The 27200-nt window shown below is 38.6% G+C and overlaps 1 protein-coding gene across 1 annotated transcript; it reads right to left on the bottom strand.

The window, feature by feature from the left end:
* Positions 1-9451: 9451 nt before the first annotated feature.
* Positions 9452-26629, bottom strand: LOC136732650 (protein Wnt-7a). The gene is made up of 4 exons (XM_066697778.1): positions 25717-26629; positions 24124-24350; positions 17934-18205; positions 9452-12490 (listed from the first exon to the last, which is right to left on the bottom strand). The coding sequence occupies exons 1-4, from the start codon at positions 25785-25787 to the stop codon at positions 12011-12013; spliced, it is 1050 nt and encodes a 349-aa protein (XP_066553875.1). The 5' UTR covers positions 25788-26629; the 3' UTR covers positions 9452-12010.
* Positions 26630-27200: the final 571 nt, after the last annotated feature.

Raw genomic sequence — 27200 nt, 5'->3', positions numbered from 1 at the left:
CGGGAATATCTCTTCGGTGTGAGTACGTGCGCAGACCCTACTAGAGGGAAAAGTGGGCGAATGAGAGCCGAGATCGGAGGCATGATGCTATCTAAATCGATTGCGCTCAGACTCATTTAGAGGTAAACAAACCCATAAAGGTTATATGAATTAATGAGGAAAATGTCTCTCAGATTTCTTGTGTTTCCCCAAATCTCAGTTTAGTCAACAAAACCTCCCTTAATGCCTTTCAGGTTTTCAAAGGAAGAATACTATGCCCTGAAGACTGGGCTTGATGCTTTACTTCTCTTGCGTTACCTGCACTGGCTTTTGTGCCTGTAGCCTGAAAATCAAACACTGGGACCTTGAACTCTCATCGGCACAGGGCTGCTGAAGAAGAGTTCGCTTTGCTAAATTTATAGTCCTGTGTGTTCACAGAATATACATAATAACAATGCAATTATTCCAAATAGCAGTGTTTAATCTGAAGAGTTCTCTTTATTTACAAGCATGACTAGGCTTTAGTCGGTGCGTTCAAATACATTTGTAGTTGTTTTTGTTTGGCTTTTGTTGTGTGTTTTTCAGTTCAAACAGAGTCTGTGATTACCGTCATCGAGCTGTTCTTGTACTTATGCATGTAAAACATAAATTATAATTAAATTTAGAAAATAATAACTGTTTGCAGGCCCACAACTGTTGTGGCAGCACAATGTATGCGTTGAGCTGATTTGTATAATCTGCTCATAACATGTAATTGTCCAATGAATGGTTACAATTGATTGTTAACAGGCAGCATCAAAGGATTTGATAAGGCCGAAGGGGTTAACATCTGTTTTGCTGTTGTCTGTTTTGTTTTTAATTTGTCATCTGACACAAAATAGGTTTAGTTCTGTGCTATCACCACCTGGAAAAGAAACAACAGTGTAAAAATCCTGGTGCTTCAGAAATGCCGTCCCTCTCTTTATTTCAGTCGTCCAAATCAAGGTATCGGTGAAGTATTTCAATGTTTTCTTTTCCCAGAAACATTAACAACTTGGGAACGTCACAGTTGTAAGGAATCCTGTGGTTTTAAGCTTAATTTGCAGACAACCTTCTCTTACTGTTCTGGGATTCATCTTGGTGCAGTTCCTCATACAGGTTTGTGTGTGTAGGCCTCTATATATACCTTACCATCAGCCTATATCACTCCCCTGCTCGATGAAGGTCTTCCCAAGATGTTTCCACTTGCTTCGATCTACAGCTATTCTTTTCCATGTCACATATGTATTATTAGGTCACATACATGTTGCTGGATTTCAACATTTAACATTTCTACCTTGATTACTTCACTAAGCAAGTAGTAAAAGGGAACTCATCACAAATATGGGCATGTTTGCATCGTGCCAAGGAATACTTTTGAAATGTGTTTTAATCATTGTTCTTATTCTGTATGTATACATACACGTCTTATACTTCCTGTCTGGATTTACACAAGGACTGTATATGTAAAAAAAAACGTAAATGTCAGAGTTCACAAAGATAATAGATTTCAGTGGTAAATAACAACATATGTTTTTGTTTGTTGTGTTTTTTCCATCATGAGTTTGGTGTCAGGGTTTATCAGAACAAGAATCCACAACCACAGAAAAGATTTGACCTTAAAATGAATGTCTTCACATCTCAACAATAGATTCTTACAGGATCTACTGCCAAAATCGCTGTCTGATTATCCCCCGACTCAATATAACATTTATAAAGAATGGATTGATACCAGAGGGAATTTCCAGATCATGAAATTCCAATGAGATGCTCCATAATTCGGATCAGGACTGCGGTTTTCACAAAGATCTGGAGTATCACTTCATTATTTTATATAAGCAAGTGACACTTAATTACCATAATACAAGATGAGCTTCGGTTTTAATCTTGGCTCAAACATGCCGTAACACAAATATGGCAGCTCAGATGTCTTCGTCCTTAATAGCACATTGTTGTCAAATGACCTTATTATGCAGAGGTAATTGTACCCATTTTGTACACTTTGGTTTCAGGGCCGTATTGCTCAGTGGTTTTTGTTTGTTTGTATCGGTTCCGTTCCCGTTGCCAGTTCCGGAATGTTGTAACTGCACTTCCTTAAGTCCATGAAGCAGGAAAGGAACAATTGCTTTATCAGGAAACCAAATATAAATTACACACACTTCCAAATCCCCCACTTTGTATGAAATGTTGAGGGTGTCTTATCTCTTTGTAGCGTTTACTCTCTTTAGCCGCTTTATAATGCTCACGTTTTGTACAGTGATGTACCTTGTAATGGTTGCTAAGCTCCCCAGCTCCTCGCAGACTTTTCATTACTGTTTATGAATTTCGGGGAGTTTGTTTAAACTTATCATTGTTATATTTTTCATGTCTCGCTTTAAGCTACATGGCGGGAATACGCGTATTATGTAGATTTAGTCGAGCCTTTATTTTTGTGTTAAAATGTCTGTAGCAACACATCACCCCCAAATCACAAATTTGCAGGTTTGTTTACATTTAAACACTGTAACTCAGGCAACAAGTCTTGTTAACCAACAGGTTCACCATAAACTGTGACTTTTTAGGTCCACATTTTTACAGTCAAAGATTCTAATTTATTAATGTTTCATGGCCAATTATATTTATATTAATATCCTAACTATTTTAAATTACTTTAGTTACTGCTGCTTCCTATTATGGCTCATTGTGAATTAAGTTGACATCAGGGTAGGTTCTCTGTAAGACTATTTATTTTGATCTGTTGTGGATCAAGAAAGTTTACTTTTTTATTATTTATGTTTACGCATATATTAGTTTTATGCTTTATGCTATTGCAGGATAATAATTTCTCCCAAATGAAGAAGCCAGGCTCTCTCTCTCTGGCGCATGTGGCCGAAGGGGCCATTGTAGCTCATGAATATTTTCCATCTTCAGACCGCAAATATGTAAGTTTGTGTGTTATTATTGCATTCTTCATATATCTTTGTGGATGTATCGGGGGACAGGGGCACATTGATCAAAGCCTTTGGTGGAAAAGCACGTAATTTTGCTCCATCTGCACTCCGAGATTTAATTACGGCTTACCGTGTTTATACACACTGTGTTCAAATTGGAAAAATTGCAAGTTAACACAAGCATGGAAGACACTCTACAAGTTTCTGTGTGCAAAATACTATGTAAAATACGAGCCACACATGTTGACGAAAGCCCTGTGGGAGGAAATTATATAATTAAGTGTATTTTAATCGTATTCCTCTTGGCAACGCGAGGATCAAGCCGATTGTCAAGCGTAGGGGAGAAACAAAGAGTGAGGAGAGCAGATCGGCTTAGACTGGGGCCGCGTTTAAATCAGTAGGTATGTGTTTTCAGCATTTACATCACACACGTGGATTTGCAGTTACTGAAATCTATTTATTTATTTAAAAAGTGAAAATATATTACTACTTATGTTCCAAGGTATCATTACTGTAAGGTGCAGGGACAAGAAGCAGTAGGTTTTGAAAGTAGGATAAGACATAAATCAGACACAGTGGGTCAGTAAGAGTTGAGTGAGCAACTAAACACTAACACGGTGCAGATCGTCAAGTAGTTGATGTTCAGTCTTGGTCAGAGGTTTTCTTCTGAGCCTGAAAAAAATATTTTTGAAACATTTGGGATGGATTTGTTTTCTGTTCAGAGTAACTTTCACCAAAGACTGTACAGCCAGAGCAAGACACTGCTGTGACATTTTTGTTTTAGAGACACTCTCTTAGGTGACAAGTTTAGGCAAAGCTCTAGTGACCAATTCAAAGCATCTGTGAATGGACCCAACAATTAGATAAACTGTATTTCTTTGGCTCTGTCTAAGAGGCCAGTCATCATCCAGCTGAAGAAATCCCTCTTAAAGCTGTCGACATGCTGTGGTTGTAGTGAGGCCTGTTGGTATTTACCCCAAACAGGTGTAATGAACTAATCCATTGGAAGTGCGCTCCCCCTTCCTTATACAGCTTAAGTTAATCTTTATAAAATGAATACTTTTATTTTAAAAACTATTAACAATGGTCCTGCTTGAAACCACCCGTGACAGCTGCTATTCAGCTCTCTCAGGGTGTCGTAAAAAGACCCAAGACAGAGAGGTTTATCTGCACCATAATAAGGTCTTTGTAACCTGCAGTATTTGCAGGACTGTGAAAACGGGTTGCGAAGGCCAGTCAAAGTGATATAGTTGTTATCCTTTTGCCAAACAACCCATTATCATTTTTGTTTTCTTGTTAGTTTGTTTTTTCACTGTGCTCCAGCAGTCGTTTTAAAGTCACAGTAAACATTGGTTTATTTATTTTAAACTTTTACACAGTATCAAGATACACATTTAAGAGGTTTGCACAAAATTGTAAAGTGTAAATGTGCAAGGCAAGACCTGAGACCTTATATAAAGCTTTAATATACGCCTTAAATACTTAAGCTGCCTTTTGTTGAAACCAAAATATTAAAGGCCAACACTTGAGCTACTGTCAATAAAACCTAAATGCTTTCGAGCTATAAGTTAGGTAATTTACTCTGTGATTTACTTAATAACACGGTAATTATGAAAAGCTATATGCTACACACACCATAGGCCTTTTGTTTAGGTTGTGTGCAAAGAAATGTTCATCCCAAAGCAGGGATTTAATCTTGATCTTAATGATAACTGCTTTTAAAAGCTTTTGTACTGTCACTGCAAAGAAAGCAAGGTAAGCTATTGAGATTGTTCTTTGTTTTTTCTGTCAAACATTTAAAAGGCATGTGTATTTGTTTTTTACAGTCCGACTCCAGTGTGATCGAAGCGGGGATATTATTCTATAATGAGTATGTCACCAAGGAAGGAAAACATCCTTTATAAATTAAGGAAATAAGGACTCTTTAATCCTTGAAGATCTGTTTTTCATCTATCTATCTATAGCTATACTATAGTTTTTATAACAAGCATGATCTCAATTTTCCACACACACATAACACAAAGATAAGTTTCTGTATACTTACTATGTTCGCCATTTTACTGACACAGATTTTGTTTATGAAAGATGCTTCTACTTTGGGCCAACCAAGGATCTTTCTCAGTTCTGGGGGGGGTTACGTAGAATATTGTAAATTATTCAAAAATTACTCAAAAGCGTAAGGGCAGATTTCGTGATTGCTCTGTCTCTCTCTCCATTATTGTCATGAGGCAAAAACGTGAGCTGTGGCTTTTTAGGTGTTAAAGATTTCTGCTGATATAATCATACGTAGATCATTATCAGACTTGCCAAAGAAGTACGTGTCCTGACCAGCTGTCACAAAAGCAGCCGGGGAAGGATCAGCGATAATTCCCATTTATTCCTTGCCCTTGAGGGTTACCATGAGACCTGTGTTATTCTGAAAAACATCCCGTGTAGGATTCCCAAACTGTTTGCAGATTACAGTGAGCTTTACTCAGGTGACACTGACGGGAGGGTGAGCATGAGGGACCACCATACCTGATTTCAAACCACATTTTGGGGGGTAAAAAAGTATTACATGGGTGGCACACAGTTGTGCCTTTATAATTACAGGTCTGCATTCCTCTGCTCGTCAGGAATCGACAAATTCAGAAATCTGATCTCGTCTACAGCCCCTCGGATCGTCTGACTTCTGTAGTTGTGTATTCCTGTTATTAAAAGGGGAGCAAATACAAATTGTTGTACTTGCTCGTTTTATGTTTTTATCCCCTTACTGAAAGCCAAATGTATCTGTCCAAAGCTTTAATATTGGCATTGTCCAACACATTGAATGCAAACCAAAGGAGGAGCCTTGTGTTGGTTTTAACTCTACAGTTTGTATAGGAAGTGTGTTTTTTGTCTTGTTAGTGGTCAATGAATAGACATACATTTTCACACTGAGGATTGATATACACCTGCATGTCTACACAGAGCAACTGTATATGTACAAACCGTAGATCCCTGATCGAAGGTGTTTACTCTTCATGTTATCGTAAGCAAACCAGGAAACGCTTCTACACATCATTCGGATGATGTCATAGGTCCTGGTCAGTGGGTTATTGTAGCCCATTCTTGGACCCCCACATGATAAAGGCTGTCTATATCCATTGAGTGGTGGAGGCCGTGGCACAGTGTGCAACAAAAAAAAAAACGTTCTTTGGACCTTTGGCGTGATATCCTCACTGCTGGTCTGTGTTGACCCACTAGGTTTCTCACAGACTACAGTTGGTCTCCACATCTATGGTTTATATGGTGTAGTCAGATTATTATTTTCCCCCCACCAAGTGGCATGTGTCATGTTATATGTAGTCCGTCCTAAGCAGTGATGTCATCCCGAGATGGCGCGACTGTCTGTGCCCCTATTTGGGTTACAGTCTTTGTGGTAAAGTACTTTGTTGTAAACTGTAGATTAGCTTTGGTTGAGCAATGAAAAGCATTAGTGAAGTGGAAATACTTGAGTTTTTTTCTTTTCTACATGTTTTAATACTAGCTCTCGAAACGCCATAATTTACAATAGATACGGCGAACACTGATGGCATTTACGCAGCCAGATAAAGACCTGCTCGGGCACTGCAATTTACTCTGCAGCGTCGAAGGGAGTGATTGTACATGTTCCAACCAGAGACAACAAACACATAATTGATGGAGATGTGCGCTGGGTGATTTATAGGTGAAATAGTAAGTGAGAGCACCTTTCTCCTTCCTGCTGCCAGTAATATGTAATTATTTTTTTAAATAGCATAACAATCAATTAATGTGTACTTTACACTAGTGAGCTATTCTACTTTAAAAAGCTTACAAGTTAACTGGATTTCTATTTTTAAAAAATCCATTGTTTTCACAGGGAACTCCTGGTGTTTTTACATTGCTATAAAATGTTTTTTATATCTTTATCATAACACACACATGTGCAATATGTATCCAGTGCTGTTGTTGTTATTTGACTTGTGTCTGTCATTAACTTTTTTGCTCAGGGGAGAAACCACATCCTTAAATTGAAAATTACACACCTGGGAAAAATAACTATAAAAAAACACTGTTTTTAGGTCCTGCTATATATAATTAGTTGTTCTTTATTGTGCAGAATTGTAAAAAAAAAATAGTTTGGCACAAACACCATCTGACAGCTCTGTGGTCATGTGGGCAGTGTATCCCAGTTAAAAGCTGGTTTCTAGCTGTTTGAGCTGCTTCTACCTAATCTTTCTCTTTCACACAGATTTATTGATGTACAAGGAAAACATCAGGCACTATAAGAGTCAGATATGTTTTGTGAAAACTAAATATGAAAAAGGCATCCATTTTCGTCCTACATGTGTTTTTCAATGCTTTTTGTAAAACTCTTACAGTATCCATGTAATTTATGACAGAATTATTACTCCGCAATTACGTTAATATTTATAATAAGGCAGACAGACTCGCAGTTAATGAGCATGTATGAGGATGCCTTAAAGCAGTTCTGCTGATAAATAAATGTATGAGATATATTCGCAAAGGCTATGAAACCCTTTATAAGAAGTGGGGATGGAGCAGCAAAATGTTCTTGTGCAACACTTATCCCTGCAGTTCATTCAGTCAATATAATAGATACCTACTAAAATGAGACCAAACTAAAGAGGTCAGTTTGTGAAATGTCTCCTTTGAAATGTAGATTTTATAAGAATCAGTTTACAGAAATAACTGAAACTGAGACGGGACGCACAATTCTTGTGTTACTACATTTATGGGTAGAAGACTAGTATATAAATATTGTGCGAACAAGGATTTATTTCAGTAAGGTGTCTGACTGAAACACTGTCTTGACACAATAGGTCACAGTAACAGATGCTAAGGCATGGCACAGATCCAGCTCAAACAGCATTCGACTGAGTGGCCGCCATAAATCACGAGCTTCTGTCTGAATCCAGGTGCACACAGGTGCTGCACAAACCGAGAGATCGCAATTTATGTTTGTAAATAAAACTCCATCTGAAAAACAGGGCTTCGGGCGGCCTGCGGAAGTAACACACGCTGTCTTGGCAGTGAAGCAGCGATGTTTACAGAAAACAGTCCAAAAACAGTTCAATTAACGTCTCAATGATGCTTTTTATGGAGATTGTGTTTAATGTTCCTGGAATGAGGCTGACAGCTAAGGATACGCGCTGACGTGAGACTAAGTGCTTAATGATTTATGTCGTCATTACCTGTAAGTGGCCAGAGGCTTCCCTGACGCAAGTCTCTCTACACGTTTGCAATGACGCTACAATGGCATGCGCAATGTGGCATTTCTCATCGTTTGCACAGAATACTTTTTACAGGTTTATATAAATACATTAGGATGTTCCAATAAGGCTTTGAAACATACAAAAATGAAACCGTTAAGTTATTATAGTTATACGACCTAAAAATAAGTTAACAGCTGTGTTCACAAACCATTTTCTATTTTGCACTCTTTTCATCTCTTCCTTTGAGAACATCTTGTTTATCATGAGTTTAAATTTCCCAGAGATGAAACCACTTTTTATAAACCAATAACTAAAATCAATTAATCGAAAATTAACTACCGCCATTTCTGGCAAGAGATTTAGTCTGACTGTTTCTTCAGCAAGCAATGCTTTCACTGAAACCCCAGCAATGCTCTCTCTTGAATTAAAGTCTTCTATTGTAAAGTGTTTCTGAGCAAGTGGTAAGCACCCTGAATAAGTAACTCACACTCTGTATAAATTATCGCTTCAGAAATGTTAAGTAGCGGGAGATTTCATTCACATAATTTTCACAAGCCAGAAGAGAATATAATGTAACTCTCTCTTAGTTACAAAACATTGGTTTTACTTTAACCAAAGCTGTTTGAGCAGATGGCTTTTCATGCGGGGGTCTATTGATGCAAAGGACCGGAATGGTTTGTAGTGATTATTCCAGGAGCCCAAATCTTTTCCATCAATTGAAACGGGATCCATCTTGACATTCTCTTTTACAATTGTAAAGCTTTTGCCTTTTTAGACAAAATAAATAGCATCCAAAAGTTATCTGGTTTTGCATAGTTAACATTTCGCTAATGGGTAGCCAAGATTCTCTCAGCAACTCCGGCACATTTTCTAAAGCCCACTGGCGTTGTTGTAGCAACTGGTGGCTGATCTGTGAATAAAGCAGATGTCACCGTGTCAGGATGAAAAAAGAACAATCTATCACCGGGCCGCTAGCACTCCTTCTACCCAAGCAAGTCATCAACATGACAGCACAGTAGTCATCAATTAAAGTGAAATGTTTTTTCCCCTAATCCAAAGGGATTTCTTATAAATGTGAGATTCTTTCTTATCCGTTTAGCGTCTTCACTGAAAATAAAAACATAGGTATATTGAAAAGTGTGTTTATATATGAATACACACTATTCAATGTAACTTATTAATGTTGCTTTTTGTTTTTTATTCTCATTTTGTATGGTATCCGCTGTGCATGAGAATTTTGATTACATTTCACTTTTTAATTTCAAAGCTGTATGCAAAATATCCAAAGGTCTCCCTTTTTGTACATCATATTTAAAAATGATTTTATTCAACAATGTTACAAATTAATGCTGCAAAGTCTTCAAATAAGGAAGTTTGAATAATTTAGCAAATGAGAAAAAAGAAAGTTTATTTTGACAGCATTCAGATTTTTCTTTTGAGTTGTAGACACTATACAGCAAGTCTTTTAAAATGTAACTGGCATGCTTTTGTTCTTAATTGATATCCAGTTTAACAATTTAGATTTCCAGATTGTATGTATTTAATATGATGACTACCACTTATTCTTTGCTTAAATAAAAATTAAAGGTTAGTGTGTGCATATCTGCGAATTCCTATGAAAGTAAATTAATATTTTTTTGTATTAACTTCTGAGAGGACACCACATGAATCATTTAATGTGTGTGTGTGTATATATAATGTTTATATGAACCCCATGTCCATAGTGTAACATAAAGTCACTGATCTTTCACTGTGTAAAAGTAAATAATGTAAAATAAGTAAATAATGTGATATGTTGTAACAATTGTAAGTTACCCTGGATAAGGGTGTCTGCTAAGAAATCGGATAATAAAAGAAAACCTGCATTGAGAAAACAAGCACGTGATTAGAGTTACTTTGGCAAAGGGCAAATTTCATAGCTTCACTGAAATGGTTTATAATTTAGGTTTCCTCTTTATTAAACGCTAAAGAAACAGTATCTACTTCCAAATATTCTTTATAAAAGAAAGATAGATCCATCTTCATTGTTCTTTGGTGAAACTGGGAGTCCCATGTCTCCTCAGTGAGAATCAGACCGAGTGTGTCAAGTTAGTTTGTACAGTGAGAGTGTACCCTTGGACAATGACAAAATTTAAATTTGACAGCAACACAATATGGAGCTTTACCTGACCGTGAGCACAGCACAATCGCCGCTCATAACGGCACAGTTTAAGGACTAGTGCACACAGGAGTTTGCCATGTGAGTTCTGTTTTTCTTTCTCTGAACAGGATAAATGAATATCCAAATTATGCCAATCGTTAGTTCGAGCCATCGGACAATCAATGGTACATACCCTGTTTTTGTTTTGCACGGTCTGCACACACACACACACGCGCGCGGAAGCAGCTAAATTGAGGAAAGGTTCATTGTACATTATGACAAAATGAATTACATTTAATTGACGTATCCAGCTTCCTAATATTTTCAGTGTCATCAGCCTTGGAAATTCTATTAAAAAAACAACTGTCAGTTACAGTTTTTATGCCCATGTTCTGGGGGGTATAGGATATGGAGTTATACAAGCAGAAACAGTATAAATAAAATATTCATATAAAAATAGTCTCTTACAAAATATATTCTCTAAATCATGGTTATTTTTCCATGTTAAAGAAATTTGTCTGGAGCATAAACATTTCTTTTTTGTTTTCTTTTTTGTTTTTTGCAAGAACAGACATTGAGTAACTTTTTATCAGTTAACAGTTGCTTATTAAATAGGACAGCTTTTGATTTTCCAGACAACTAGCAGCAAACAGCAGGGAAACACAATGAGCCCGAAACTTGTAGGAAACAATATAATATGTCCCCCACTTTATATATATATATATATATATACAGCTCTGGAAAAAATTAAGAGACCACTCCAAGTTCAGAAATCAATGTTAAGTGGTCTCTTAATTTTTTCCAGAGCTGTATGTGTGTAAATATATACACACACACATACATATATTTATAAATGTATCAGTTGTATCTGATAAAGACCTATTATATACAGATCCAGTGTATTGTTTTTTTTGTCATCTTTGCTACATTTATAAACAATACCAACAAAAAATGCTCCACGAGGAAATCCTACTATCTACTCTCAATGTAGGATAGTCCCGTAAAAAAATCAGTAGTTAATGAAATAAATTAATATTTGTTGTTTTTATCTAAATAATATGTTAAATATTGCAATTACAGTTTCAATTTAAAATCATGCCAAAATGTCCCAATTGTCCTCCAAACAAGTCCCCAAAAATGTACGTGCGGGTTAAAAAACAAAATCCTGGACCATCACTATATAAATATAAATATATAGTGGTGATCTGGGCTCTAGTGGAAACTGAACAGTTACATTTGTAGTCAATCCATATGCGATCCTGTCAAATAGAGTAAAAGACGTCAAAAACCCTCCATCTGCATAATCCACAGTGAAAGCACCAGGGACACTGTTAACCTGCCGGCATTGAGGTTCCCATCGGAGGTCTGCGTTTTTACCATAAGTCTCTTACTCTGCAAAGCCACTGTTCTCTCGGTCCATGTCAGCTGCAATAATATATTCTGTCCTCGAGAACATTACGTCGTCTTTTCCCTTGAGTGTTTGTCAATGCCGTTTGTCTTGACACAGCCCTGCACACAGCAAAGGGACTCGGTGGATTTCCATTCTAGCGGAGGGAAAGTCATCCGTTGCCGACTGCAGCTCATACGTTGGAGTCCAAATGAAGTGTTTAGTTTGTTTAGTTTTCCAGGGGACCAAAACAGAACCCCATCAGAAAAATAATGAACACACACGGACTCACAACTTCTGCATGTGTGTGGCTGTGTGTGGGGATCGTATAAAGATCTCATTTACACGTGTAGACTTCTGTTCTTTCACTGCACGTGTTGCACTTAACGTAGCAACACCACAGGAACTTGCAGTTGCACTGCCACACTCTCGAGTACTGGTGCGTGTTGTAGCCTCGGCCGCAACACATGAGGTCGCAGCCGTTGGCCTGCAGGGCTGTTTTATTACATATTCGGCCTTGTGTTCCTACACTGCCTGTCACTGGGTCCTCCTCGCAATAGTTGGGTGATTTCTCGATGTATACTAAGTCTGTATCCATGGGCTTGCGATAGGAAGGCGGCTTTTTTATCTTAAGGAAAGTGGGCCGCTTGTTGCGACTCGCCCTCACGGGCTCCACGTGGACGGCCTGGTTGTACTTGTCCTTGATGATGTAGCCCAGCTCTCGGAACTTGGGCAGAGTCGTCCAGCAGGTCTTGGTCGTGCACGACCCCGACACCCCATGACATTTGCACTCTAACCTCATGTTCTTCTCCAGTATCTGAAAGGAAAGGCAGAGAATGAAATAGTTTGTGTGCTGCAGTCGAAGGCGCCTCACAGATTTACCAGGATGACAAAACGGTTTGGAACTACCTGCTTGATTGACTTGTGTTAATGGAACACAACCCTTAAGCAGATCGATTTTCGTAGGTCCGTTTTAATGTCCCTAGGTTAACAATTCATTATTACAGCATTGTCCCATTTGATACAAATTTAAAAAACAGATCAGAAATGATTTTTCTCAAGTCATTATTTGGGTTTGGGGGAGCCCAACAGTCCAACAAACCTCAGCATATTGGGTGTGTGATATGAGCCCCCCAGCCCAGAAGATTGCGTATTTGACATGTGGTTTCTTCCAGCTTCCCTTCTCAGTGGAGTGTCAAAGATGACATTTGAAATTAAGAAGAAGAGAAAGATCTTTATGCTTCTCAGAACTCATTGGGTGGATGGAAAGCACACATTTTGCCTTTGAAAGGATGGAAGGAGTGCTGCAATGTGTGCAATTATGCTGCTACTGTACAGATAATGAGTTTATGATGGATGTTCAAAAAGATTTATAACAATTTCTCTAAAAAGCCTTTTAATTTACACCTTGTATTGCCATGCAGGAAAACAATCGAGAAGCTTAAGAATAAATAAGGTTTATCCAACTTGTGTGTTGTGTGTTCTTTGCTGTTTTTGCTGACTATAATCTATCAGACTATCGTTTACAGTAAAGATCACTTACAAAGGCTTCTCAAAGTCATTTGCAGGGACAGTGGAAGGTGGTTAGTGTCGCACAAAGCTGAAAATGAGTTTGTTTAGCTTGTATAGCAATAATAGCAATACCTCCCCACTGTCCTGTTTTTGGAGTTTTACTTCAGTTTCATGTGACTCTAATTTGCATCAGTTTTTCACTCCTGATTATCTGCATTGAGTCCGAATTGAATTACTTCTGATCGCGGCCAATAAGAATCGAAGGTGGACAAAACGTAAATTGCACAATTCATGAAGAACACATAGCAGCCGTCCCCAGTCCTTTAACGCAAACAAGAAGGAAATTAGATATTGTAGCATCTTTCATTTAAACTGTTCTCTCCCAGTGAGAGCGCTGTGCCCTGCATTAACACAAATATGTTAAAATAACGTTTGAACATAAGTGATTAACTGATAAAAGATCTATACAAGGATATGTGATCATCCATTTCCTCTGAGATCATTCCAGGCGTTTGAAAATGTCGCTGTAACCAGTGATAACGACTACTAGACAAATACTCTTCAACTTTCCCAGGCCTCCCACTCTCATGCGCTGTGCACGAATCTTGTGAATCTTGCCTGTGCTGTAAACTGATTAAACAAAAACGAGACCAAAAACTAGAATCAAATCTGTGGTACTGTGTTCAAGATAATGATTTAAATACAATATCAAACTTTAGTGAAATGGTCAATTAAAATAAATTGTATATCAAGGTACTGGAATAGCTGTATCTGATAAACCTGTCCAATTACATTTTGGATTTTGAGTTTTTACACCAGGGAAACAGTAAAAAAAAAAAATCGCCCAGATTCCTTGGCTGGTTGAATATGCGTCTACAAGCTAAGTATTCCAGCTTATTTTCGAAATAGTTTTACAGGTTGAGACAAAGGTTTTTAAACATTCCACGTGAAGAATGCAAAAGTTCTTAAACTCATTGTGCCAGGATATGGTTTGCTTCACGCTTTAAACCACAAAGGAAGAGAGGGCTGTAGAAGAACATGAAAACAGCAACAGAGACGGCGCAGAAACAAATATTGAGAGCAAACGCATTTTCCATCGCCCTGTAGTAATCCCCCGGACAGTGATTTTGTTTGTTTGTTTGTTTGTTTGTTTGTGCCTAACGTGATTAACAACGATGAGCCCATATCTGGCTGTGAAGTCTCGCATGCATCAGTCAAGCGTGTTAACAGAAAAAAAGTAAGGACAGACATTCTTGGCTATGCAAAGACTAGGAGCCTAGCAAAATTGACATAATAGATGTGAAATAAACAGAGTGAGAGAACGCTCACCGAGTGCCTAAAAACAATAGCCCTGTGTGCACTGTACACAGATAAAGTAAAGGCATCAAGTTTCAGCTTTCCATGCGCAGTTGAGATTATCCACATCTTTCACCAGGCAATGATGCTTGTCTGCAGAGTGATATTACATAAGATACCAAACAGTCTGAACTTTTCCTCTTTCATCTTTGATGTAATTGGTTTAAGTAGCATGGCTTCTGAGTGAGCATTTCATTCTCTGAACTTTTAAAAGGTTTTTGTTGTATTTTTCTTTGTACAGTTTACTGTTTTGGCTGGGAGAAAGACTTTGTCTTTGGTAGTTGTGTGAATATGATGCCAAGGATGCTAATGAAATAATTAAGCATGATTAAAACTTTCCTTTTTCTGTAAATGACAATTAAGCGTGTAAAGTGGTTTTATGGATATCGGCACTCATTGTTGCATTTTGCCCTTATAATATTAAATATCATTGTGACATAGTCAAGATAATTAAGCAAAATATATCTCAACAGGGATACAAAATAGGGTTGTGTTTATCCGAAAAAAGTGCACTTCAGTTGCGAATTTCTACTAAGATGGTTATTTTCAGTTTGCTACTTCCGAAGAGATTCATTTTCTGATGTAAGTAGAAAAATCAAGTGAGTTTATTTCTGAGTGACTGTTACCGATTTTTTTATTTTGTGGTTGTGGTGTTTTACAGTCCGATTTACAAATCCAAATGTTGTGTGATTCTTGGCACATAAAAAAACTCCAATAAACTACTGTCTGTCTGTGGCATCACTTTCAAGGCCATCTCACAGAACTGCCAAATTCCTAGATACAATCCACTTCCTACTGTAGAAAAAAACGTTTTATCAATAACAACATCATATACTGCATTGAAGTGGTCTATATAATAAACCTTACTGTACTACTGGGAAGTTCAAGCCGTAAGAAACAGCCCACTGGTGCACTGTAGTAGTTTTCATGCACAGCACGGTTTAAACTATCTTTAGATTTTATTTATTCACCTCTACACCTGAACGTGTATAAGTGCTCTGAAGACGTTTTGCAGAAATATTTAATTACCAAAGTTTATTTTTGCTCTAGCAGCTTCTCCCTTCATTTTACAAACGCATTTATATCTTAGCTGCCCATTTCTGCTTTGTCATCCCTTTTATGAGTCACGAAAGGAAAACCATTCAGGGCATTTAGAATTGGCCTCGGCAACCACTAATCCATCAACTGTACTGTGACTAAAATCTACTGACAGGTTTTGTCTTCCTGTATTAGATCTGGGTGAATAAAATGCGCTCTTGCTCAATGCCATTAATTTGATTAGCATAAAATAAAAAAAATAAAAAACCGATCCGATACAGAGCCTTCTCTTAACAACAAGGGGAGAAAAACGCAGAAAGGACCAATCTGTGAATGCAGTTTGTGCATTGAGGAGCAATTTAACTGTCTAGATAAAGAAGCATGAATTCAATTATCCATCATGAAAATGGTAAATTGCCCACTAAAATTCTGAGAGGAGACTTTAACTGCAACGGGAGATATTGTAGCTGTCTCTCTGTAGCCCGGAGAGATAACGCCACCAGCTTAGACATCACCTTTCTCCTCAACGACCATTAAATATCAGTGCAGCCTCGCCCACTTTGAATTATTCTCTCTTATGCTTCCTGGAGTCTAAAAAGCAATTCTCAACACCTTCAGATACACTGTGGAGCTCAACTGGTCATCTGAATAACCGCCCCCTCTGTTATGGAAGAAATGCCCCCATCAGAGGCATAGACTGTGTCACAGACCCCGCATACTAGCAACTATACAGGTATATCTCAAGAAGCAGAGTCGTTTCCACCTGCGCTGTAGGCTCTTGTGAATTGGTCTACTATGCCATTGCATTGGCCTTTCATAGAGATGCTTCACTCCAATAAAGATAGTTGAATTGGGAAATATATTACCGTTTCTTAAGCAAGAACTCGATATGAATAGAGATCCCCGTCTCTGTAGTTTCAAACATGTTTTTCCTACTGTGACATCAGGTTAGGTTACAGGCTCTTTGCTGGTGGGAGTCTTCTTTGAGTGAACTGACCATTGACCTCTCAATCCCAGAATGCATTTCCCCAGGCCAGTCTCTAGTCTTGGGGGTTTGTTAATCCCCCAAAAGGTCTATCCAGAGTGCTGAAGCACAACTCTCAATTACTGCTCAGTAATTCTGTCCCATTTTCAGCAGTTAAAGTGTATTAATAAAAAGACACACACTACCATAAGCCTGGACTTTTGACCGTTTCCTGATGCATGTTAGAGATGACAGTACAGTCAAAACTGGCAGCATAAAGTTTGATCATAATAATAATAATTCTAGTACACATCTGGATGTCTCTATCACACACAGGACTATCAATATGGCAATACAATATACGTTAACCTCTAATAAACACGTTACAGTCACAAGCTTCCAAAGACAGGCCGACGGATGCAGAAAGAGAGAATCAAATTTACTTTCCAGAGCATTTTCCTACAGTAAACGTCATTTCCCCTACTGAGCGCCACTGATCAAGGTGTGACCAGGCTTTTAAAAGACTGTACTATTTCATTTGTGTTCTCCTCACCTGGCTTCAGTCAGGACAATCTATCAGGGCCCCGATCCCTGAACGATGCCAACATCCACATACCAGCGGATAAAGGGCTGGCAAGTGTACTACAGGTGGGAGAGGGGAGAGCCCTGTGACCTAAATCACATTTTCACAGTTTGCAGTTCACTTTAAATTTAGTTTTAGATGCGGTTGTTTTTTAAGATACAGAATGTACAATACTTCTCTTGCAAGTCTAAGGGCAAATACAAGATACATTTTTAAGTCAGAAATATGTAGTTCTATATGAAAATTCATGCTGATATGACTATATTCAAATCCCAAACCAGAACTTAAAATCTTCTGGAATCAAAAGCATAATCGGCTGAACTCTAATAAACAGATCAGAAACAGGATAATCACAAACAACTGCTATTTCTACTTCTCCTGAAAGCTTCTTTTTATTTCGTAAAAGAAAACCGGTTTAATCTCTCACTGATTATTATATACTTAAACATAATATGTGGCACAGGTCCTTGGCAAATTTTATCAGCTGGAAAATATGTTAAAGAACAGGGATTATAAATCACAACACCAAGGCTACATAGCTTGTTCCTGTGTCTGTTAACCCTTTGCGACGATGTTCACACTATCCAGGCAATCTGTTAGTTTTTCACAATCTGGTTTCTTTACTACTTCTGTGGAACGCAACTCACGTATAAATCATTTCATGCTATAAAAGAAAGTACATTTTAATATAACTTGTTGGTGAGAATTCATGTCTACTATAAGATTTTGAGTTCCCTGATGGAATGGTAATGTTGCTAAAATACAAATGACTAAACTCTCATTCCGCCTAATTAGTCCAGTGCATACCTTGCGTCCCGCTTCGTTATTGTGTAGATTCATTAACGTCCTCGCGTTCTGCTTGATCTCCCTGGCGTCCACAAACACCTTGGAGAATCTCAGGCCGTAGTGGATGTCCGCAGAACAGCCACCCCATTTCCAGCCTTCCTCCTGGTTGTAAAATCCCTGCTTTTCCTTGTCGCAGCCGCAGTCGCTCAGGTTGCCCTGGGTGCAGGCAGCGGTGATGGCATGGGCGACGCCAGCTGCTATGATGGCATAGGTGAATGCTGCCTCTTTACTTCCTAAAATGATAACAACAGCAAAAATTTAAAAATGAATTGCTTTAGTGGCTGACCGCAAGCTCCAATGTTTCATATAGTATCTAGCCTCCTAACATACTTGACATAGCTATCCTTTATATAGCGAGCAGAAATAATAAAATGCAATCGCTTGCCAAGTCCTGGACATTCATCATACGTGCTGTGCTCAGATAAATGGCAGCTCGTATTAGGTTTGAGGGAGTAATGTGCAACATGGGCTTCATTATGAAGGCATGCTGGATGTGGTGGGGATAACAGCTTCTGAAATCAGTTGAGTTCCTTTTTTTGCGTTTAATAGAGCATTAGTGTACGAGGAGTAGGATAGACACAGGGTGACTTTAATCACGCTTTGACGGTATTGAGTCAGGGGTTAACCGGGTGAAGGTTTGAACTCTTCTGTTGTGACAGAGCAGAGACACACAAGCTGAAAACAAACTGTTCCAACCAAATGCTTGAAAACGTCTGCATTTCACAGGGAAGCAATATCTAAGAAAGTGAATCATTTAAAGACGGGCTACTACGAAAGGAAGGAAAAGTCAATCTATTGAATGAGCAAGTTTATTCAAGAGACAATACAATGGAAAAGATAGGCTTATGTGTTTAGACTTCACTTTGGCCCACATCCCAGCTTCCGCCCCAGAAGCACGCCACCCTTTAGAGGTGAGAGCCGTGCATTGGCTCAACCTACAAGGTGAGGTAGCCAAATAAGCAGCAGTCTGTACTGGACTACTGCAGAATCCACCGGGTGATATCATGAGTACAGATGGATGCCGGAACAATAGTAATTCCTTTAGGCAAATTCAGTACAATATTTATATTGCTTGACTTGGAAAATAAATTATCCTATAAGAGAATCTACACCTTAATAAAAAACACCACAGTCAGATTTAACACATTATTAACAGGAATTTGAACACACTATTCCTGCTACTGTAAAGTCTAGAGCGTATTTAAAATTGCAGGACTATGACATGATGCCAACAAGACGCCCAGAAAAGTGAATGGCACCCAGTAAAAGCACAGCCAAGGCCAGAAATTACTTATGATGCTGCAAAGAGCGATTTTATTTTATTTAGTAGATTATTGAACTTGAATGTGGGTGAGGAACAATCAGATAGACGTTATCTGCCTGCATTCGAAAAACAAGGGAAAAACAGGGTGCTTGGACAGATAATAGTACAGCAAACACAGAAGTGCAGACTTGACGTCCATATGTGCGTCGCACACCTGTCAGTTCATCACATTACTACTGAACTCAGGCTGGCAGAGAGAACGATCCGAATCCGTTTGAACAGCCACTGCGTTTCAAGGCTTTGACCGAGAAGTTCAGCGCTGCTGGTGTCGGTGATAAGAACGCATGGCCTATTGATCTTGTCAGTCTCCGAAATTCGGGGGTGCACCCTTCAGGAAACAGCTCCTTGGAATCCCACTTTGGCTTTGGTCACTAATTTACACTATTAATTAAACATTAACATGGTGAGATAAGCGCGTGAAGTGTTCCAATGTATTACACCTTCTCGGGTTAGTTCTGGACACTACGTTTGTCCTTTAAAACCATCTTGTCCATTCTGTAAGGATTTGCCATTGCTTTATCCATAAAAAAACTCTATACTTTTTTATTTCAATTTAATTATATTTTTTGGTATTTTCTTTAGTTGTGTTTCCTTCGTTTAGTTTGTATGCAGTTCTGCTCTAAGGGAAGAAATGTATAACACTTTACAACAGTTATTTACAGTTATTAATAGGAATTCAGGTTTGATGCATTCAGAAGACCGTTTCATGCTCGCGTGTAAATGCCATGTCACACAATGATGACATCAAAACACAAACTGTTAGTGTTAGTTATTTCCTGAATATACTTCCTTTGCATACATTGTTAGCCGATAGACTAGAATTATTAGAAACTGGAGCAGATTGAAACTAGTCACAGGGTTCACATGAACTATCAAATGAATGCTTGAAAGGCCGAACCTATTTTTTTAAGTGTATTGTATATTAACCATGAATTTGAATGCAATGTGTATCTAGAGTAACATTTCACTTGTCCTTTGTCTTGTGTCATGAATAATCACACACACTCTTCTGTAACGAAGAATCCAGTGAACTGGTCAACCTACAAAGCTGGCTCTGCCCTTGACAAATGGCCATTATTACATTTGTAGTTTTTTAGTGGTGGTGCCCAAGCCATTGTGTGCGTTTTATATTGTGATGTGACTGTGTCAACGTTATGTTGAGGCCAGCCTTGATCTGTTTAATTTAGGTACATTCTTACAATATAAAAGGTCTACTTTAAATACAGATCTAAACCCTCAGAGCTCTGTAATGCTCACTGGTTTGTCCATAATATATTTCTGAGTAAATGTCATCATGAAAAGAAATATCCTCACAATCAAATATGATAAACCTCCCCACTTCCTCTGGAACAAGGTATGTGCTAACCTGTTTTTGATAAACATCTTGGACGGGTGCCTTTTCAATTTTAAAAAAATGCCATTTTTAAGCATCAATTATGCAGAGGTTTTTTTATGGATTGAATGGGCAGAAGGCCAAAAAAGAAGGAGTGCCTGCAAAGTAAGTGAACCTCAGTTGCTTTAAAATGGTAAAAATGGAGGAACTTTACAGCATAAAAATCAACTTGTTGCTCTGCCCATTGGACAACCGTTTGATTTTTTTTAAACCAATATACACTTAAAATAATGAGTCTTAAAATAATAAGCCATAGAGTCTGTGTCACGGTAAGAGCTCCTCTACTTACTCGACACTATCACAAACTGTAACTTAGAATTAGTGCTCTTCAAAAGCTCACTTGCCAACGCTGCAAACGCAGAAGGTTAATTTATAAACCTAACACAATGTGCTTGTCGGGACATGAGACTTTTACGCTGAGAGGCGAAAAACATATTTCTCTAAAATCCACTGAGATGTAGTTACTGCCTGCAGAGGAGAAGCCGGCAAAGTAAAAAAGCCTGACCTCATTATTTATCAGGGCCTTTAAACACACCTGAAATATGCAACAGAAATGTGGCCGGACGAAAAATATGTTGCATGGTTTAATGGTTTTCATAGTCTTTACTTATGGGTTGTCCAGTCCTAATGAAAAACTCTCACCTAGTTTCGACCAACACTTTGTGTGTCTGTGTGCGTCTGTGCTTGTGTGTTTACCTCACACTCCAGGGATGTTAGCTCTGTAGTTGTGACGAACAATTCTCTCCTGCTTTATATCTAAATCCTACAAAGCCTAGCCCTCAGGATGGCGTTTCTCCTGACACCACTGGTCTGGGTGTTGAAGTCTAGCATCACTGTATCAGCCATGTACATGCAAGTAGTCACTGCCTCACACCCTGCCCATTTATTATGCCAGTCTAGTCCGGGCTCTGAAAAATGTCAGCCTAACCTGTGTCTGTAGTGAACGTGACACAAGTAACTATAAGTGAGTGTTGATATAAAACAGTCACGTCTGTAGATCTCCGGCCAAAGCAGGAAGAAAGACCAAATAATTGTATATAGAATGACAGACAGGTGACCGTTTATAATTACGTTGTTCGGACTTCGATTATCTAGATGAGATGCAACTTTCATGTTCTTTTACCTGCTGGTAATTTTGTCTACAGGTTTTTTTTTTTTTAAATGCAATTGACTACCATGTTCACATTGATCTGGCTATTATGTTTTTGCGTTTGCTGTAAATTCATCTCCCGACTACATTTGTTTTGTAATTGATAGTGTTGCCTTTCTGTGTTGCCTTTCTGTGACATCAAGAGAGCCGACGTGTCCTAATACTGTAATAAGGGGGTTTGGATTTCAGGATCATGCACAACAGTGGCTTCCACCACCCTCCCCCCACCAACCTGACCTCAAGCACAGCTTTACCTGCATTTAAATCTGTATGCATAACCCAATTTAGCAATCTATCCCAATGTTTTTAGTGAGACCCACTGATATGAACAACAGGTATAGCATGTGCATTTGATAAAGTTACGCAGTGTAGTCTGCACTGCTGTAGAATCACCCTCCCGTCCTGTCATTCGTAAGCTAATACGTGATGACAAGTTTACCGATATCAAAATTAGGTGGAATATACATTTCATAAGACTCATTAAACAGCCTTTGCGGTACTATGTACACCTGTCAAGAGAGACTAAAACACATTCAAACACTGTCTACCACTTGTGTCAAGTTTTATCGGGTCATTTCAGCCTTAGAGCCCCCTCCAGCCATCTCCCAAAGGCCTATAGCCAATAGACCTGCTCCCGTTTCCCCACCAGCAAACAAAACATCTGAATTTGAGTGGAGTGTCATCTAAGCAACTATTCATCATTATGATGGAGATTCAATACTGTTAAAGAACCTCCAAAGAGACCAGACTGTGCCTGAGGAGAAGGGATAGCATTACCTGAAGACCAATCTCAGTGTTATCGTGAGTTTTTCCCTTTATATTTTGTTCCATTCACCCATACAACTTGTGCCAATCTTTCTCCACCTTTTATGAGAGCGATATTCACACGACATTTGACAGCTTGGTGTCCTTCAGCAGAGCGTGGAGCGAATCGTTGTTTTGGAGCTAGAAAGGGAGCAAGATCTCACAGTAGCAGACAGGCACTTTTACACTTCTGAAGTGTTTGGATTCATAACAAGTAGTGATAAGATAACCCTCTACCTCCACAGACCAGTGTGGAAATACTTTGTGTAGTTACCTCATTGCTTCAATTAATTCCAGCAGAGCAAAATGTCCACCTTTATACTTGGGTCAATTTATTTATTAAACATTGTCAGGTGATAGCACTGAAAAGATCCTGCATTCATGTAAACTGAAAGGCTATCCAAATCAAAATAATGATTCAATAGAGACTTGTTAGAAAAATCCAGGGATTGTTAAGTATTTCTCCAGTTTCTGCCAGAGTGAGTGGGAGATCAGGAGGGACAGGAAATAATGCATTGATAAATATTTTCAAATAGTTAGGTTCCGGTTTATATATTAATAAAACAAAAGAGCAGCTGATCTCCACTCCTCTTTTCTCGTGTTTGTTTTCATTTCTAATATTACTCATTAACAGTCCAGTGTTTTCAAAGAATGACAGTCTGGACTCCTGCAGACAAAATGAAAGCTTGCTCCTGTGCTGAGCAATATTTCTAAGAAATAATGGGCAATCAGAGAGAACTATAGTAAAGTTGTTGTTTTTACATTTTCTATGAATGCAAAAAAACACTTGTGATATATTCATAAGCAGTGTGTTAATGGTTTACAGATTAAGGCATTTTTTAATCACATGCTGCTGCAGTAAATCTTTAAATCTTTTGTAGGTGATTGGCTCTCAGTGCGGTATCCGATCATCTGATCTATAAGAGTTGCACAGTAAACTGAGAGCAGGAAGCACATTAGGGATTTCCTCCTGTTCGTCTTAGTAGTAGAATTTAAGAACAATTGATGGGTACACCCTTATTGTTCGTGTCTGTCAGAAGTCCATATTGAATATGTATAACTGAAAAGTTTAAATTATTACAGGGAGAGAAAATAGATGTCTATAAATGTTTCTTTAAATAATAGCAGCTTATGCTCATAGTAATAATTTTGTATTATTATTCTGGTTCAAAACCTTCATCATGTATAGTTAATAACCATATATATATATATATATATATATATATATATATATATATATATATATATATATATATCATTCATTCATTCTGATGAAAAAAAACAGTTACAGTGATTCCTACAACATCTGTCCCATGTATTTTGGCACATTTCAAACAACGCTGTGGTGGTAGGTGCAGTCAATAGAGTTGCAATAGGCCTGTCTGTCACAGGGAGCTTTTTTCATGGATATACAGGCGTGAGTTGTTTTATAGCAGGAACACATTCATGTTAAGCATGAAGGAATAGACTTGTAACATACCCACTTTCAACTCTTTTCCAAAGACCGTCCTCTCCCCCAGGGCTGAGCAGTTCCAGCGTCCGTTTTTGAACTGGAACTGACATTCGTTGATTCCCATTTGGGCCCCCTCCCCAATCACGATGATGGCGTCAGGTCTGCTCTGACAGATAGTCCTCTGTCGAGGGGCCAAACCTGGGATCTTGTTACAGATTATACTCGCTCCCAACGCAACCACGGAGGAGAAGCCCCTAGGAAGGAAGGAAAAATGACAATAATACAATTTAAAATTGCATATTCATTGACTACGTATTTCTGATGCTTAAGGGTTATAAAATGCAGGTGTGATTTCTTCACACATTTGTGTTGAACTTAATATTTTTCAGTTATTTTAAAACAGTCCAATATGTAGCACATCAAGCTTAATGGTAGTCTTATTTTGAGTTCCAATGTAATACTTGTATATATGTTTATGTGTGTGTGTGTGTGTGTGAGAGAGAGAGAGAGAGAGAGAGAGAGAGAGAGAGAGAGAGAGAGAGAGTATGTGTGTGTTGTGTTGTGTTTTTTTTGTTTAGTTTTTTCACACAAATATGATACCGGAAAACTAGATGGGTTTCCTTAAGATAACATCAAACCCCGAATAATAACAACCGCATTTGGCTGAAGGTTAAATTACGTTTCTCCCAGATCTGCCAGTAATGGTATAATAGAGCCCAATACTTGTAATTTAGGTACAATACATTTTAATATTTTTTCAAAAGGCGTGTAAACCCTAGTTTCCCCCTATCAGTTTCTCCAGAATTAAAACAGATAATCTAATCTGATATCTTTGCACAAACGTGACCAAACTTCCTGAGTGAAGTGCTCAACTAAACCAAAGTTTTTCAGTTTTGAACAGTGCAGTGTTTTCATGCACACTTTTATATGCGGTCTTTATTATTATTATTATTATTATTATTATTATATGTCAAGTTTCAGATGTATATAAATAGAATAGCATTTTGTAAATAATATTAATACTTTATGATATAATAAACTAAATGAGATAGAGTATCAGATCTGCGTTACACTTATAAACGGTAAATGTGATGTTATGCCTTCTGTCAGTAAGATGAAATGCATTTGATTCATATTCTCAGTGTTTCATTCAATAGATTAAATCGCACTGAGAGCACATTTATCTCAGTAGTGTCCTTTAACAGGAAAGGTTTATCTCGATGCAAGAGAGTGGTTTTGTTGCATTATGAAGTGTGAAATAAGCAGTGCACGAAAGCCTTACGAAAGCTTTCCGTTTTTAAATGTTTTGATTTTCTTGATTTTCTTTTTCTTGAAGTATTGCTTTAGAGTGAATTACTTAAAAAGTATTCGATCCCCCCCAAATAAAATCCATTTGCGTACGTTGCATTAACTGTGTATAGTCCACCAATTCAAACCTCTAACTTTCCTGTGTACTGTGTGCGCCTTTTGCCGGGTTTGTCCTTTCTTATTGCGCTGTTCAGATGTAAGGTCACCCCCCATCAACCCTGCTGTCACAATATTCTCCACCACCATCACCTCTCTGTGTTTCCACGCACAAGTTTTCCTTGCGAAGATCAAGCATGAATATCAGACACTTACCCAATTTTGAGATACACAATCCCCAGGCACAGAAAGATATGGAAAATCCAGCGTCGCGTCTTCCTGTTCATGGTGCTGCCCTTTTCCAATGTTGTGTGTAGCAAAAAAAATACTATTGCAGACTCTTGACTGTCTAGTCCCAGGCCGATTACCTCCAGATCAGGGTGTATAGACACGACACACGCCGGCAGTGCTATTTGTACATCCCAGTGTGAATCACAGGAGCGGTAGTGTCCGGCGCCTCTCCCAGTGAGATGCCACAGGTAACTCGGCAGATGTCCCTGCGTTAGTGCCGTGCAGATCTCCAGCCCACAGACAGTGCCAGCTCTTCCGCAGGTCCTCTATATCTACCTCCTCCACCAGGGCGTGTTCTCGTCTGCAGTCCCATTCACCTGTGGGTCAGCAGTCTCCAGGGCTCAAGCATCGCCGGCTCTGCGCTCCCCGGCCGCGGTGCCAGCTGTGCTGTCCTGTCCCAGTCAGCGCGGCATCTGTGTCGTGCAAAGCTGCAACCATTAAGCCACTGTGTTTTAATAAATAGTCGGCCTGAAGGGTCTTAGAAAGATGTTCTTTTTGATTTGAATTGATTGATCTTGTGCATTGTATGCGCAGTATGTCTGTCTGTGGCCGCGGATCGCATTGACGGGAGGGACAGATGCCACTTTGGGGAAGGAAAGGTTCCTCCTTAAATTAAAGTGGATACTGATAGTCTTCCCTTTGTATGCGGCGGCGGCTGCGATGTGCAGCTGGTTTTATCTGTTTTCCACCTCTCCGACGCTCCTCCCTTCTTCTGCACGGCCACTTGTTTGACTTTTAATGCCATTTCACTTTTCTGTCCTGCTCCTGTGATTTACGAGCCGGGATTAGGGAATTATCACCCTAATAATTCTCTCCGCAGCATCTCCCGTCCTGTGAATGGCACGGCCTGAAATGCCTGGCAAAGGGCACTGGCTCAACAGCAGCCCTTCTTGTGCATGCCCTGACAATCACACCCGATCTGATTTATTAAGAGGTAGACAATCTGAAGACCACACAGCCGGCTTTTGTTGTCCTGACAGTGTCCCTGACTCATGCTGTCCATTGCTGCCCACACAGCTGTCTGTTCAAGGGCAGCACAACTTTGTGTTCAAATAGATTGTTACCACACAATAATGTGTCTTAAAATGTGTTTTCCTCACAAAGATGTGTGTTACAAAGACACATTATTGAGCTTTTGTGTATTCTAACACAAAATGTTGTTACATTTAACACATTAACTCTAAGAGTGTATTATCATCAAATGGTTAATTAAGGAAATTGTGGACATGTTTTGATGCTACAGCATCACAATTTAAAATCTACTCGACGTGCATTAATCTAAGATAGTTTGGAAATAAAATGTAATGAATCAACTGAACGTGTGTGTTGCGCGCCATTTGAATACTATGTATGATCAATTGTATAAATGGGAAAAAGTAATCAAGAGTAAAATAATCGGGGCGCTACTT

The sequence above is a fragment of the Amia ocellicauda genome, chromosome 3, assembly GCF_036373705.1.
Source record: "Amia ocellicauda isolate fAmiCal2 chromosome 3, fAmiCal2.hap1, whole genome shotgun sequence".
In the NCBI taxonomy this organism is placed as follows: Eukaryota; Metazoa; Chordata; class Actinopteri; order Amiiformes; family Amiidae; genus Amia; species Amia ocellicauda.
The sequence above is the reverse complement of the archived record's forward strand: the minus strand, read 5'-3'. Positions and strand labels throughout refer to the sequence as shown.

Bases quoted from the DNA above. Each gene is read 5' to 3' on its own strand.
- LOC136732650 (XM_066697778.1), bottom strand. From the start codon at position 25,787: ATGAACAGGAAGACGCGACGCTGGATTTTCCATATCTTTCTGTGCCTG. The intron at 24,351-25,716 runs GTAAGTGTCTGA...CTTCCTTCCTAG, and splicing joins ATTGTGTATCTCAAAATTGG to GGGCTTCTCCTCCGTGGTTG. The intron at 12,491-17,933 runs GTATGCACTGGA...CTTTCCTTTCAG, and splicing joins ATAACGAAGCGGGACGCAAG to ATACTGGAGAAGAACATGAG.